At 44.6% G+C, this 16,859-nt stretch overlaps 1 protein-coding gene across 3 annotated transcripts in view; it reads right to left on the minus strand.

Moving 5' to 3' along the window:
• eya4 (EYA transcriptional coactivator and phosphatase 4) overlaps positions 1-11,148 on the minus strand; it is a 37,138-nt gene extending 25,990 nt beyond the window's left edge. For all 3 annotated transcript variants that reach the window (XM_071541244.1, XM_071541252.1, XM_071541237.1), the window contains exon 1: positions 11,087-11,148. In XM_071541244.1, the coding sequence (XP_071397345.1) occupies positions 11,087-11,119 (33 nt within the window). In that variant the 5' untranslated portion in view covers positions 11,120-11,148. The remainder of the gene's footprint in view (positions 1-11,086) is intronic.
• Positions 11,149-16,859: the final 5,711 nt, after the last annotated feature.

Below are 16,859 nucleotides of genomic sequence, written 5' to 3' on the forward strand. Positions count from 1 at the left end.
TTTCATAGAGTAAATGTAACTGATGGCAGCTCCGGTTTGATTGCTTCCATGAAGTCAAGCAGAAAAAGATAAACGGCAAACTGACAAACAACATGAAGTCGATTGTAATGTCAAGCTCTCGCTGTGCAGTAGAAAGTACGGGCCAGACCATAAACTTCGCACCATGCAATTGACCCCCCCCCACACACACACACACACACTCCCCACCCATCGCACTAAGACTCGCATGTGCAGCAGAACACACAAGCACACACACATACAGTCTGCGTTAATTGGAAACACACAGGCTACACGTGCGCGTCAGATGTGTCGTGTATAGCTGAGCTGGAGGGATGGGTGTGTGTGTGGAGTGGAGAGGTTGGGTGGGGTGGGGGGGGCAACACCTAGGTGGACTCACACAAACACACACACACTTGCTCTGCCATCTGCCTTGGTCTGAAGATGGCACTCTTTCACTATGGGAGAAATCGTCAAGGTGTGATTAGGATCGGCACGCACACCGACACACCAAATACACACGCGCGCGCGTGCATGCACACACGCACACACTCTCTCTCACACACACACACACACACTCAACACACGCTCACACCTAGATTCAACCACATATTAGCAAATGATCACACACTCGTACACATGCTTACACCAGGCCAGACCCAATTTCTGAGTATTCTCCTCCAAAATAGTTGTTACTGTGATACTCAGAACTTCCCAGCACTGTGAGAGGGAACAGAGTGAAGACCTAGCAGACCACATTAGGAGGTATAATGAAACCTTAAGGGTTTACAGATTGGTTGGAATGGGACATCAACAAGGAGACGAAGAAATGTAGAGCTACATTATCGATAAGGGCCAAAAGAGTTGTGGGGTACACAGGTTGCATAATGTATAGAGGGCTAGGGACCAATTTGGAACAGGACCACTGTCTCCAACTGTGAGCTAGCCACCTTTAGCTCGGTCGCCATGGTGACAGCACGCGCCCCTGTCCCACGGCATTCACCCCCCCCCCCCCCCCCCAATAAAGACCCTGATTGATAGACTGTCTGTGTGCATACGTTTGTGCATGTGCAACAGTTTGTGTGTGTCAAAGTGAACCGTGCGTGTGTGTGCTCATGCAAATAAAGGGGAGTGTGTATGTTTGTGCATGCACACGGATATGCATTTGTGTGTGTGTGTGTGTGTGAGAGAGAGAGAGAGAGAGAGTGTATGCAGAGGACTAGCTGTCAGAACAGATTAGGGTGTTGCCGAAGCGCTTGACAACTCAAGCACTTTATTATTAGCCAGGCAGGACCCCGTCGGGAGGGGGTCGTCCATAAACATCCCCGATGAAATATTTTCACAGCAAGTGGAGAAGGGACCAGGGGAGGTGTCCCAAAACACGCCTGATGAAATAAAAAAAAAAAAAGAACGAGAGAAAACAAAACAGTAGCGTGGGCACATCAGAGCGGTAAATGGAGCAGAGGAAGCGGGCAGTATATTAGACGGCTAAGTGACGCGACCGGACTTTGGTTTTTGTTGACATTAGGAGTGTTTTAAGAGTGTCTGACGGAGGTGCCCCTCTCTCTTCAAAGAGGCCCTCGAGAGCAACTTTGCTCTTCAAGTGGAACAACAGCAGTTCATCTTTCCCTCAGGACAGAGACAGACAGGCTCTGCTCCTCTTTGTCTCTCTCTTGTTGTTTTGTTCTTTTCATTCATTTTGAGGTGAAATTTTCTATAAGCCCCGCGGATTTTCATTTTCATCTGCACAAATTTGTAATTACATTTCTTCTTTCTGTGTTTTTATCGTCATATTTTATCAGTGTATTTTTTTCAGTTCACGTTATAACTGAGCAACTAAATTCAATTAAACTAAACTAAACTAAACTAAACTAAACTAAACTAAACTAAACTAAACTAAACTAAACTAAACTAAAACAGTGCAGACAGATACATATGGAAAACAGTTGCATGTGGTTTATTTGCATTATCTGATATTTCCTCACACGTGGTTATCGGTGTGATACAAAAAAACAACAACAAAAACTAATATTTTCCTGTTCTCAATGAACAAAACAGTTTTTGTGTTGTGTGATTATCACACACACACACACACACACACACACACACAAGTAGCATGCTGTATAATGTGATTAATAAAGGAGATAAAAGTGAAGAGATAAAAAAAAATGACCACACAACACAACAAAGGCTGGCTGGCACGCACACACACACACACACACACACACAGACACACACACACACACACACACACACACACACACACACCTGTGCAATGTGATCATCCTGCCAACCCTGTCTCTGACATTGGCTGCTGTGTGTAGACCACAGAACACACTCATGAAGGATGTTACTCACCACACAAACACAACCTCCAACTCTACCTCTCTCTTTCCCTCACCACTCGACCCCCCCCCCCCCCTCTCTCTCTCACACACACACACACACACACACACACACACACGCACAGAGTCACCGGTTTACCTGTCCCCTGCTCAAAGCTCTCTGCTCCCCATTTGTATGAGTGGTTATCGGCGTGGTAACTCTATCCCCTTCCTTTCATGTAAAATACATTGTGCCGAGCCTCCTCCCTCCCTCCCTCCACCCCTCCACCCCCCCCCTAGTTCCCCCAGCCTGGGGAGGTGTAAAACTATCCCTCTCTTTATACCTCCAAAAATGCCCCTTTTTCAGGTGTAGTAGGAAGCTATAAAAGAAAAAAAAAAAAGAAGTGAGGGAGTGAAAGGGAAGAACAGGGCGAGTTTGTGGAGCAGGGAAGAGAAGGAGGAGGAGGAGGAGGAGGAGGTGCTCTCTAAATCCATCTCTCTCTCTCTCTCTACCTCGCTTTACCTGCCTATTCTCACCTGAAACTTGTCAAGTGTTGCCAAGTGATGCTCACAGATCTGAGGACACACATAAACACACACACACACACACACACACACACACACACAGGCCTGAGTTTCTGCACCTGACATATCATGTAACGGCACTTTTCTCTCTCTTTCAGTGTTCTCTTCTAAAAAGGTTAGAGCGCCCAGGGAGAGAGAGAGATAGAGAGAGAGAGAGAGAAAAAAAAAGAGACAAACAGGGTGCTAAAATTAGACGCTGGCCTCTCCATTAAAACCCCCCACAACAATATGGACAATCTGAGAAACGAGAGAACAACAAGCAGCGACTGCCCCAAGCTACGCAGCACAGAGAAGACGACGAGAGAGAAGGAGAGAGAGAGAGAGGAGTTACAGTAAATTAAAGAGGTCTATATCGGGCGCATGAGTTCATCCGCTTGAAAAGGAATACCTAATACACACCTCTTGCTCACACGACTTCACATGTGATGTTGAATTAAAAAAAAATGTTTTCCGTCAACAGATCTTCATCAGCAAACAACACTCTGATTTTGCAGCATAAATTGCAGCTCATCTTGTAAGATATTTTTCACTTTTTTCATTTTTGGGCAAATTTACAAGCCATTCTTTCTTCTTCCAAAGACAATTTAATCAGTTAGTAGCAGGACAGACGTGTTTTGGGAGGAAGGGGAATAAGGGAGAACAGCAATAAAAGCCACTTTCCCCTACTGCTCATCCCTGGTGGTCTGCAGAATGGCACACCTGAGCTTGAAACTTCAATTTCCCCGACCATGTCGGTGAAGTGCACTGCTGCGTATGTGAGCTTGTATGTTTGTGTTTGTGTGTATGGGTATATCTGTGTGTGTTGTGTGTGTGTGTGTGTATGCGTGCTGCGCTGTTAATTGTGGAGCGTTTGGCCTCGACTGCCCCTGCTCAGCTAATCTGATGAGAGTGATTAAAAAAACAACTGGGGGAAACCTAAACCAGTCCATGGCTGACCAGGCACACGTACGCACGCATACACACACAACACACACACATACACACACACACACATTCACACACACCTCAGCACGCACATGCACTATTACACTCTCTCAGTAGCACACAAACACTAATGAACACACAACTCCATATTCTCAAGGTGAGGAAATTTGTCAAAGCGAGTCAGACAGAGGCAGTACATGAGTCCCAACCAGATGTGTGGGTTGCAGCGCACGTGTAGCCACAGCTCAGTCGTCAAACCATTATAACTTGTGACGGTATATATGATACAGATCTGGTATATATGTAAAGTACATGTGGTATGGAGGCATTAAACTCTGTGGCGGCGTATGGAGAGTAGAGTGCTTGGAGTAGAACCGGGGTAGAGCTCCCCCCTCCCCTCCCCTCCCCTCCCCTCCGCTGCTGTGTGGGACCTGAAGAAACACGACACCGCCCCCCCCCCACCCCCCCGCCTCCCCCCTCCTCTCACCCCGACTCCCCCACTCCTCCCCCGTCCCCCGACCCGACCGCAGCTACCGCACCCCCCGCCCGGTCCCCATACCGCAGCCCCCCTCCGCCCCCCCCCGCCCCCGAGCACCGCCACATCCCACCGTGAAGAGAAATCAATGAGGTGTGTGTGTGTGTGTGTGTGTCTGACTGAGAGAGAGAGAGGAAGAGAGAGAGAATGAGAGAAAAGAGCAGGTAAGAGGGAGAAGGAGTGAATAACAAAAAAGGCAGAAAGTGTGTGTGTGTGTTTGTATGTTAAGAGAGAGTGTGCGTGCTTCAGTGCATGTGAGAGAATGAATGTCTGTGTGTCTTTCTCCATTTCGGACGGGTCTGAGTGTCCACGGTAATAACTGCGTGTACGCATGTGTGTGTGTGTGTGTGTGTGTGTGTGCGCCTGTTTGCACGCCCGTGTGTGTGTGTAAGTGTGTGTCCGTGGCAGCAGCAGCATCAATAATTAAAGCTAATCTCATTAGGCCTCAGATCCCTTTCAGACGCTTTTAATTAAATGATGAATGGCTTCCCAGCTGCCTGTTAAATAATGCTGCTCATGACATCACAGGGTATATGTGTGTGTGTGTGTGTGTGTGTCCACATGCATGTAGGGGCGTGCACGTGAGAGGTGCAACATAAGGTAGATATCCTAAAAAAAACAACATAGACCGTGAATGTGTGTGTGTGTGTGTGTGTGTGTGTGTGTGTGTGCGTGCGTGTGTGTGTGTGGAAAGAGACAGACACTCAGCAGACTGATAGCTGCGCTCATACGCTCACATGCCATCTGCTCTCAGATTCAATATATGAGAGTTTATTAAAAGTTACTGCTGCCCCACACGCCACAGGCGGCGAACAGGAGTTGAACGTCTCAAAAAGTCACTGGCTGCTCCATCCTACCAGCCCTTGAAACACTTCGTATCGTCTTCCTAATAAAAATCACTCCAAAACGCCATATGTCCGAAAAAAACGAGACGGACCGAGCGAGCGAGGGAGAGGAGGAGGACGACGCATGTAAGTGTGAAAAAAGAAAGAGGGAAGGGCGGATAGTAAAAAAAAAAGGGACAGTCAAAGAAAGGGAGGGGAGAGGGGGGAGGGGGGGGGGCAAAGATAGAGATAGAGATAGAGAAAGGCAGACAAAGGAGAGAGAAAGAAAAAGAGACCATGGGCCAAATGAGAGAAGGAGAGCAACAGGTAAAGCAGAGGACACGCAGGGGTGCCAAGGCGCCTGCGGCTCCAGACAGCACACGGACCTGGCTTCGAGAATACCCATAATCCCTTCTGCTTCTCATCCCCACCTCTCTCTCCACTCCCCCCCCCCACCCAACCCCCCCTCTCTCTCTCTCTCTGGCTGGCTCTGTATCGGATTGCTGCCTTCACAATAGGCCCTGAATCATCACTCTGTCCGGAGAGACACGGAGAGGCGGAGAGACAGGCAGGCCGACGGAGAAAGAGAAGGTGGGACAGGCAGACAGACAGACAGAGAGACAGACAGACAGAGAGAGACACAGACAGAGGAAATACATTGCTCTCTAGAAAGCGTCTCTCTGGACATCGACACTGAATGGATCAAGTTCAAACCTAGGTCCTCACAGTGGTTGAGCGGACTAATGCGCTTGCTTAGGAAACCTTCCGCCACTGCACAGCCTCACATGTGGCGGTCACACATCTCTCACCCCACTCTCCCGCCCCGACTTCACCGCACGACACAAAGAATTAAACATAAAAACGAATAATTCGGAACGGCTTCTGAAAACGAAACGAGTGGATTTCCTTCATTACCCTCTGAAACAGGACGCCTTCGGTGAATGCGAACCATTCAAAAAATCGAACACAGACTGATGCAGACTGACTTGGGGGCAAAAAAATACATATGTGAGATGCTTTCAAGGAGTATTTGAAAGCTCACGGCGTGCTTCGTTTGTTTCATTACAGTGCAATGCGGTGCCGTGGCTTTTAAGGTTATTCAGGTGGCCTGGCGAGTTGAATCGAGACGATCATCTCGCGTACAGATGCGGTCCAGAGCGTACTGTACAGAGAGCATCTGGCCTCTGCGACCCCTCTGCTGCCTCTCTGGCTGTTTCGGCGCACAGAGAAACCCAATCTCCCAACAGAGCAGCAGAGGAAGTTCTCGCGGCAGGCAGGGCAGGCAGGTTCCTCCGCAACCAAAGCAAAACTGTTGCAATTTCATTTCCTTCCCAGCAAAATGAGGAAATACGCTCCTTTTTTTTTTTTTTTTTTAACCAATGGCAGATGAGTGTTTGGCCAGACAGCCAGGCCGAGCAAAAGGTGGGCTGTGCTGTCAGGGAGTTTATTTAAGGAAGTTGCTGGGAACAAAAGCAAAACTATTTTAGTGGGGACTTTTGTTTGGACTTTTTTGTTTTGTTTTCAATGAGAGTTTGGAGGTATCAATTTTGTGTTGTTGGTGTAAGTTTCTTGAAGATTCAATAGTAAAGTAATAGTAAAGGCATCAAAACTATGAAATAACACAAATGGAATTATGTAGTAACCAAAAAAATTGTTAAACAAATCAAAACTATCTTATATTTTAGATTATTTAAAGCAGCCGCCCTTTGCCTTGATGGAAAGGCAAAGGCTTTAGATAAGAAATTCATACATAGGCATCAACTTCACTATTTATATTTGTCTAAGAAACTACTTTCAAGCGTTTAAGCATAAGCCTTTAGATCAAAATGGCTTTAAGATAATGAAAAACATTCAATCAGGTGGGTCCAAACGTTTAACTGGTAGTGTATGGAAATGTAGAGTAGAGAGAAATAGAACATCATAATCATAATCATAACAGTCAGTATTCTTGACTTGAATGTCATTTACCAAGAGTGAATGAAATACTCTGTGTTGTGTCTCTGTGTCTGTTTGACTTCCATTAAACTAGCATAGTCACAATATGAGACAATCTCCACTCAGATGACCTCAGCCATCCCACACCACAGAAAGCATAGCGTATGTCTATAACAGAGAAAGAAACACCTACACACACACACACACACACACACACAAGCACATACTCGTGCACACATAGATTGTGTGGTTTCCTGTCTGGTGTGTTCTTCTAGAAAGCCCACGCTGGTTGCTCGGGGTTTCTAGATGGATTCTCCAGTCTGTTTGGGGGCTTTGACTCTGTCAGACTGGGACCGGGCTTAGAGGCTGTCTGTGACCCGCTGACCCCACACCTAGCCAGGCGCACACACACTCCACTATCTTATTATGAGTTATGAATTGGCTGAACCCGAGGCAAGAACTGAACGGGTTTTGGTGAAAGTCTTCGCAAGCGTCTTAAATGACACCTTTTTTCGAGTAGCAGTCAAAATCGACAGGATATAGAAGTTCTTTTCCATTTCTCACATGAAGAGAGAAGGTCCTTTACTCTTTCAGTCTGGCTGAATTCATACAGTTTCATTCAGTTTAAGACAGAAATGAGCCAATTCACATATATTGTAGATAATTCCTACATATTGCGAACATCTAGGAAAATGTCAATCTGCACCACCAAACAATATAGGCTACACTGAATGTAAAAAACATTAGAGACATCTTCCTGATATTGAGTTGCAGCCCCTTTTGCAAAATCCATTGTCTCAAAGCTTAAAAATCCTTCTCTAACTTGTCTGCTTCTCTTTATCTACACCTCCTCCTTTGTGACTGGTACAAATTTAATAAGGGAAATCAATACGGGATAATGGCTGGATTCACCTCATCAGTGTAGTTCATGAAAAGAGTAAAAGTGTCCATAATATTTTGCACATTCAGTGTAGATCAGGGGACTACAACACAGTCTGAAAGACAGACTCTCTCAGTAACGCTCGGCTGTCAACCAAACATAAATCTTACAAGAATCACTGTACACTAAGCTGAAATTGAAGTGCACCTCGGTGCCACAACCAGGATGCCAGCCTACTCGAGGGATGCCAGGGGGGTAGCTGTTACACTCCACACTCCTGTGATCTGTCCACATGCCTTGTCGCCGGGCAGATTTTGAAACGACTGTCTATGACGCCAACGCAATCTTGGCAATCAGGGTTGGGCCCTGCTCGTATTTAGCTACTGCTGCTGTGTGTAAGTTTGTGTGAGTGTGTCTGTATGGGGTTGTAGGGGTGAAAGAGGGGTGCAACCTGACCCCCTTCCTCCTCTAACTTGGTCTATGGTCTCTCTCTCTCTCTCTCTCTCTCCTCTCTCTCTCTCTCTCCCTCTCTCTATTTCTCTCTTTCTCTCTCACACACACACACACACTGGGACAGTTGCCATACTCAGGGCCTCTCCCAGCGCACCAGAGGAAAAGGCTGAGGCTAAAAGAACCTTTTTTCCCCTCTTTTTTCATCCTTTTTTTCCCCCTCCTCCTCCATCTCTCTCCCTTTTTTCTTCTGGTGGCCATACATTAAAATCCAGCGAGGCTCCCTGGGGTCACCAAACACCGCCGCTCCTCCCCCCTCTCCCCCTGCTTCCTCCCTGCTTCTCTAGACTAGCCGACAGACTGGAGACTTCAATCAGGCCTCTGTCGGATCAAGAGGCATGGTGGGACTGTGTGTGTGTTTGTGTGTGTGTGTGTGTACTCAAACACTCAAGCACAAATATCTGCTTTAGGATTACACAGATCCACGCTTATTTGTTCCCTAAATACATAATAAAAAGTTTGATAAATGCTTCTTTGAAAATGCCAAGAGTGTCGTTGTCTCCTCGCTACTCCTCATCATTATCTCACCAAGCGTCACTCTGACTAAAACCCAATTAAAAAACACCTATCGCCTATTTTCCACAGCTATACGAGTACACGACAACAGGTGGAGTTGGACAGCTAAACAGGCTAAAAGTAGTATTATGGGCTAACCCCTTCTGGCCCTGCCTCAGGCTCCTTCTAGCGCTCCCTCAGGACCCCAGACGGCAGGCTGGCCCTCGGCAGGCAGGCGGCCAGAGAGGACGCCTGACCATAACCCAGATGACGGGGGATGGATGTGGTGGGAAAGGGGTGGGGTGGAGGTAGAAGGGGATGAGGGTTTTAAAGGGTAAAGGGGGGGGTGGGGGTATCAGGTATCAACAGACAACTCCCCTAAACCTTGTGTGTGAGGTCTGCAGGGTTTTCTTGGTTAACGGAGACACACCTATTTCAATGAAGCAATGCGGAGAAAGAATTAGCCACTTGCAGTTGGATATTGTGGTACAAATAAAATCAGAATAAATGAATTTAACTACAAATTATGTTCGGTTAAAATAAATATGTGAAAACTGTCATTTGTAAACTGAATTTGTAATTTAACTGTAACCAAACCGCAGATGGATGAATGTGCCAAACTGCAAACAGCATTCCAATAAAGGTATAAACCAAAATTTCCAGGAGTCACAAATCTCAACCCAAAACGTATAGCGCTGTGTGGTATGATTAAAATCTCTGTCCTTGCTCTGAGCTCTCATTTCCAACCTGAACAATTAATCAATGTCTTTGAGCCCCAGCTCAAATTCACATTATAAATGATATCACTGCCCTATTTAAAGCAGGTGAAGTAATTGTGGAATATGCACATCAATATTTGATATTTGGATGGCAGTAGGACAAGATGGATGCCTCTCTCTACCTTTCTGTCTTGTGCTCTCTCTTTCTTTCTTTACTTTTTCTTCCATTACATCTTCTTTCTTTCTTTCTTTCTTTCTTTCTTTCTTTCTTTCTTTCTTTCTTTCTTTCTTTCTTTCTTTCTTTCTTTCTCTTTCTTTTCTTTCTTTCTTTCTTCAGCGTGGTTGTGCGTGTTTGCCTGGATGTGTACGAATGTGTGAGAGTGACAGTGCTGCATGGGGTCAGCCGGTAATCTAAACCAGGGCGAGTCTGACAGAGCAACACAAAAAGTGTGGAAAAACAACATATTTCATGTGCTCTGTCCCACTTCGCGCTATTGTTACTATCGAGGCTGGCAGGTCAGAGAGGGAGACAGAGCGAGAGAGAGAGAGAGACAGAGAGAGAGAGAGAGAGAGAGAACCAAGCTTGATGGAGGAGGAGGAGGAGATGAAATTACACCTGTTCTGGTGGCTGACTAACGACTTTGAAATGCGAGTGGGCCTCGCTCGCCGCCAAAATCATTTTCCCAACAATACGGCCTGATCTTTAAACAAGCAGAACTGGGACGCTGCGCTGACATGACGCAGAGACGGCCTGCTGTCCTGAGACACTAACAAACCTTCAGGCTGTGTGCGTGTGTGTGTGTGTGTGTGTGTGTGTGTGTGTGTGTGTGTGTGTGTGTGTGTGTGTGTGTGTGCTCATCTGTATGTGTGTGTGCTGAAGTCTGAAAGGTGTGGGAGAGTTAGAGGAGACCTAGTTTAAATATAGGCATTCATATGGGAATCATCCAGCCGTTCTGTATTTATAAAGGTTTTAAAACAAAAGTGCAGTCATCAATACCTAATTAAGATTAACCTACAGTATATACACATGCACACCTATGCTCATACACACTATACACACACACACACACACACACAGTCCCTAACTAGATGTCTACGTCCGACATTGTTTCTAATGAAGTCTCATTCACTCTGACTGTTGCCATATGGTTACTGCACACTCACTGATCCACATATGTTGTGTGTTAGAAGACACACGCACGCACACACACACACACACACACACACATCTCTCCAATGCGCCCTGTACCCCAAACCTGTGTGGCCAATAAAGCGCAGCCCATGCATGCTCACCCACCCACACACACACACACACACTCACACACACTCACACACACATACAGTAGCGTTCAACCCACCATCTGTTCGCTGAGGTCCTGTGAGGCCTCCATGGCTTCGTTGGTTGGGATCCACTAGACACCTGGGGGAGAGAAAAAGAGAAAATAACAATTGCGTCAATGGAGATAGAACAAGAAAATTCAATCAAATCACTTTTTTTTCTAGTGAATGATCAGATGCATACAGTGTGTGTGCTTCCAGCTTAATTTTGTGAATAATTTGGTGAGCTCACAGGTTAGGGCATGCTAGAAACGGACTCAACTGCCACTTGAGTCATTCATACTAAAAATGCACTCATAATAGTGTAAGGGGATTTGGATGAAACCTTCCACCAAACGGTATATTCATATCTTTCTTCATGAGTGACCGTGTGTGCGTGTGTGTGTTAGACGGCCTGCCGGTGTGTTTATGTGTGAGCAACAGGAGACTGGAGGAGGGAAGCGGCAGCGTTAACTTCAGCATATCATCTTCAGCCCAGGGTGAAGTGGAGAGATAATTGCAGAAGTAAATATCAACAATGAAAAGGGAGAAGTGTAAATAATACGGCTGGTTGGCTGGCTGGGGACACAGACACAGAGTCTGGCTAGCACACGAAGACAGTGAGTGACCCTGTTAATGCCAGACAAGAGACAGGTTGGGGCAGAGGCTTGGGCCGACGCTGCAATGGTTAAGGACAAATGAGGGATTAAGATAAGGGATTTTAGTAATAATGAAAGAAAAGAAATTATGTTCTCTGTTGGTGCCTCTGTGCTTTTTGCTACTGTCATGAGAGTGGGAGGAGGCACTGCAACAAAAGCCCAGCTGAAAGAGAGACAGGCAGAGCCAGAAAGCAACGCAATCATCCCAACAGAACGGCATGAAATGACTCCTCTCCTCCTCTCTGCTACATAAGCCTTCAGAAAGACTTGAATGTTGAACAAAAGAATAGCAGACACAAATATGGGTGCAAACACACACACACACACACACACACGCAGTGGTCCATCCCGATCATTAGATCTGTGGTTCCCAGCAGGTGTGGTGAGGCACACTGGGATGCCATCGAATCATTTCCAGTATGCCAGCGATTTTCCTCATATTATGAGAAAATTAGCATTTCATTATGTTATCACAATTGCTTTATTACACTTCAATGTAATTAGCTTAAATCAAACCTTTTTCTCACAATTATTAAACTGCACTTTGCGCAGGAATGAGCTGCAAAGGCATTGTGTTATTTTCAGGCAATTGAATAATTTAGTCTGTCTTGGAAGTTTTGTTGTTTGCCAAAGTCTGCCTCAGAACCGCAATATCAGAAGATGTGTGTGTGTGTGTGTGTGTGTGTGTGTGTGTGTGTGTTGTGTGTGTGTGTGTGGCGTTGAAACAGAAGACAGTAGGGAACTTTCCATAAGCTCCAATACTGCAAGACCGATCACTGGCCTTCTAAATGCCAAAATAGTTTGCCACAGAACATACATGAGTATTAACAGAAGAACAACCAGGGCACCTTTACCTTTTTCCAAGGCACAGGCACACACATACACACACACATAGCTGTGTCTCTGTGTGTGTGCGTGTGTGTGCGTGCGTGTGCATGCGTGTGTGTGTGTGTGGAGTTTTCTGGCTCGGTCTGTTAAACTAACTGGCATCCTTTTAATTTTTCATAGCGTTCAGCTCCTCCTCGCCTGAAACCGAAGACAATAATGCGTCTCTCAGGCGAATTGATTTGTGCCCAAGCCTCTCGCTCCCTCTCGCTCCCTCTCCCTCTCTCCCTCTCTCTCCCTCTCTCTCACCCTCTCTCACCCTCTCTCACCTCTGTGGAGGACAGAAGCAGCTTTACCAGGGCATCCCGTGCTATGTGATTGTGGTTCAATCTCCCCTTCGTGCTTTTTCTCTCTAGGAGGGACGCAGTGGAGGGTAAACCCATCTAAAGTCAAGTTTATACCCACCATTTTATTTGTGGGAAAGAGTTTGTCCACCTTTTAAGGCAGACAGCTTTACTAAAAGGTATATTAAATAGGGTAGGCCTATATTAAGGTATATTAATGGTAGGTAGTGTCAAATTGATGCAAGTTATGTGAAGATAAGGTCTTTAAAAGGGGGAATGAATGCTATTCTGAAAGTATACTTATTTTGTATTTTGTTTTTTTTGTTTGTCTTATGATGATCCCACTTTGCCCACTTTTTTTTAAATTTTATTTCCCATACATCTCTGCTCTGCGCGGCCCTCAAACCATCCAGCAAGTTACCTGACACCGCAGAGAATCGATAATGCCTGCCATTTCCTTCACGATCCCAGAAGAGAGAATTATATTTCTCACTCTGCCTATTGACAGCGACATGGAAGAAACACATAAGGGACCGAGGCGTGGGGCAGAAAGTGGGCTACACATCTCCACTGTGGTAATTTCACGCTATAAAAGCCGAAGAGAGGAGGATGTTGAACAAACCGCATGATGCCTGCCCATCAACACCGCCTGCACTCAGACGGCTGGCTGGACAAAAAGGCACATATTAAATTGACGTAACGCTTATGGACAGGATATCGATTTTAAAAAATTACACTTTTCTTTTTTGACAGAAACATCTTTCCAAGCGTTTTGTCACATGGGAGGTGCAGAATAACACGCTCCTCTAAATGCCGAGCTGCAGTGCCAGTGTCTCCTAATCTCCTGAAGACATTACAGGAGTTTCATTGGGCCGCGCTTATATTTTCAGTAGCAATACTGAGGCCAGTTTCATTTGTGCAGCTCAGCAAATGCTGCGCGCAATTATCAGTAATGAAAAATGTCTTGTAGTATTTTGCCAGAAATATGTTTGCAAGAATTAAATCCGAATTATTATGCGAGAATGTGAAGCATTTTTTATTATTATTATTGAGTAGGCTAGAGCACAGTAAATTAAATCTTAGTTAAATAAAGTTTGGCATCATGCATCCATCTCAAATCCAAAACGATCATGCCGGCACTTTTGTTCAGTAACAGGATTTACTTGATTACCATTCTATATAATTGTCTTGCCAAAATAAAATAAACAATAAAACCTAAACAGACAACAAGTACCAAAATAACCGAGTTTATAGCTATTTATGTTCAGAATTAACCGGGAAAAATTGTGCCATCTCTCATACAATGACATACTATATAAATTATGCATATAAACCAATAAAAAGCTATATTTAAGGATCATTTAATTTAGGCTAATACAAGCAACTTGCTGCTTCCAAGCAAATGAATTTGTGATGAGACAGTTCGTGGATGTCAAGCCCTACAACGTGGCATAATATTCTCCTCAGACATCATAATTGCAAAGCCGACTGTTTCCAGTTCAGACTGTATAGACTTTATTCTAAATGGCCGAGCTGGAATTTCTGATTGAAATAAAAGGCCAGTCACAAAGCCCAGAACAATAATTCATCTCCAGCATCTGGACATGCAGGACTTGTCATTTTCCAAAATCTCAACAAATCAAACCCCATCTCTTGGGCATGAATGCGTGCTGGTTAAGTATGAGTCCTTAATGTGAAATCTAATCTGTATGGATTACGGCGCAGTAGGCCTATCAGATTTTGAGTCGGTGCGTAACTTGTCATGTTGTTAGGGGCAGGCCAATAGCCAGGGGCCATTCAAGCCCTTAGAGCCCGGCCGTGGTATAAGATTCCCATTTCCTACATATCAAATATAAACACAAACTCCACGTGGGATGAGAGGAGAGATGGAGAGAAACCGTGGCCACACTGACGGATGCGGGCAGCGCACTTTGGGGGCAGTGAGGGGAGAAATTCCTGCGTCCAGTGATGAAGTGTGAATAAAAAGGTGGTAAACTCTGACTTCCAGCCAATGATCAACATAAGGCAAACAACCACCATTATAAACAAAAGTCAATTATGTTTTCAGACAATCATTAATTTGACCTTTTTTTTTTCCCTAAAAGACCCCAATCTTCATATAACTTCAGTTTGATACTAGGGCCTCCTTACTGTGATGTCTGCCATGAATTTATCTCATGAAGATTTTGTTGTCAATATGAAAAGATGGGTAAACTCTTTCCCGCAAATAAATAGGCGTATAAACTGAGTTAGGTGGGTTCACTCTGCCTATTAGGTCCTGATGTTGGATGGGCTCCAGCAGACGTGAAAACGGACATAGACTTCAATTTAAAATTTCATGTTTTGGGTAAAGACTTAGTAAAGGAAAAAATAATTTATTTACAGCTAAAAATATTTTACACAAATAATATTGTCAATGTGATTTCTGAAAAATAAACTGTTTATAATTTGTTAACGTAGGCTATATGCAAAGACGGTATAGGTATGATTTTAAAGCCTAGACAGATTTTAAATTAGGACACACTGCTTTTGTTCATAATTTCAGAAATCATTAACCTTAAATGAGTTGGCCACACGGCTTCAAAGTCAATAACAATTACAGTGATCGAGTTGAAATGATCCTCAAAATTAACAGCTCTAATCTAGATAGTTTCTATTTGTCAGAATCAAACTCCTACATTCTAGGTGACTGAAAATGGAAAGTAAACATACCCAGGTAAAAATCTTTTTCGCACCTCCAAAAAACAAATCTTCTTCCAGATTTTCTTCTCACTCCTTGGAAGCGTTCATAATAAAATGCCGTGAGGTCGCTGCACAGCTCTCTCTGCTGTTTGCAGGCTGTCACTGACTGGGTCAAAACACTTCAACCACTGGCCATTACCAGCAAGAGTCCAAAACAAGCCGGGAGAGTCGCTTCAACACGCGTAAACACAATTACAAAGTCATGCGCGAGCCCCGGGAGCAGTTTCGGTGACCCGACCGTTCACTCCTGGGGAAAATAACCATTATTTTCAGTCTGTGTCCAAGTTTGAGCACCAGGCTGGATAGCAGCATTAGACCCAACTACATTATTGAGGGCCGTCCCACTGCGCATGCGTCCAGCTGCCATGCGGACACTATTGGGCAAGTGTCCAAAGGAGTAATGGGGTACAGAGGGGAGGGAGGGGGGCAGGGGATACCAAATGACATTCTTATTAATAGTTTGGCCCAAATGACGTGCACACGGTTTTATTTATCCCACCACAGCAAAAACAACATGCACTCACTGACCAGCCTATAGCTACATTTCCTGGCATATTTATTAATTAATTTATTAACTTATTTATTGATTTATTATTGAAGTTAACCTTAGGGTAGCCCCAATGAATGTAAAAATATTTTTTTCCAAAGAGACCTAAGACAGCAGCATGGCCAAAGAAGCATGAGCAAAGAACTATTTACGTAAGCAAAAATCCCTTCAAAATCACATAAATGATAAGCTTTCAGAGGTTTGAAGAACTCAGGCTTCTAATAAAAAAGCACAACCAATTAGCCTGTAAGCTGTACCCAATACACAAAGGAACCATGTACAACTGTTCCACTTATTTTGCCAATTTTTCCATTTTCCATCGAGAAAGAAAATAAGAATGAGTGGAGCGTTTCGATTTGCAGCAGGGTGTTGTTTTTATGCCTCTCTGCATGAAAAGTAGACACACAGTGGCCAGTCTCTCATCAGTCCATCCCATTCACACATACAGCAGCTTTTGAACATTTACACAGTATCTCCTTAGATAATGACCAATCCATCCACTATGTTCCTAAAAAAAAGTATATATATATATATATGTATACTCTTTTATATTCTCGATGGAAAATGGATAAAATTGGCAAAATAAGTGGAACAGTTGTACATGGTTCCTTTGTGTATTGGGTACAGCTTACAGGCTAATTGGTTGTGCTTTTTTATTAGAAGGCTGAGTTCTTCAAAGCTCTGAAGGCTTATCATT

The sequence above is a fragment of the Centroberyx affinis genome, unplaced genomic scaffold, assembly GCF_046629955.1.
Source record: "Centroberyx affinis isolate AG114_WGS23_722 - 3 ecotype Tasmania unplaced genomic scaffold, CSIRO-AGI_Caff_v1 ptg000216l_1, whole genome shotgun sequence".
Lineage (NCBI taxonomy): Eukaryota > Metazoa > Chordata > Actinopteri > Beryciformes > Berycidae > Centroberyx > Centroberyx affinis.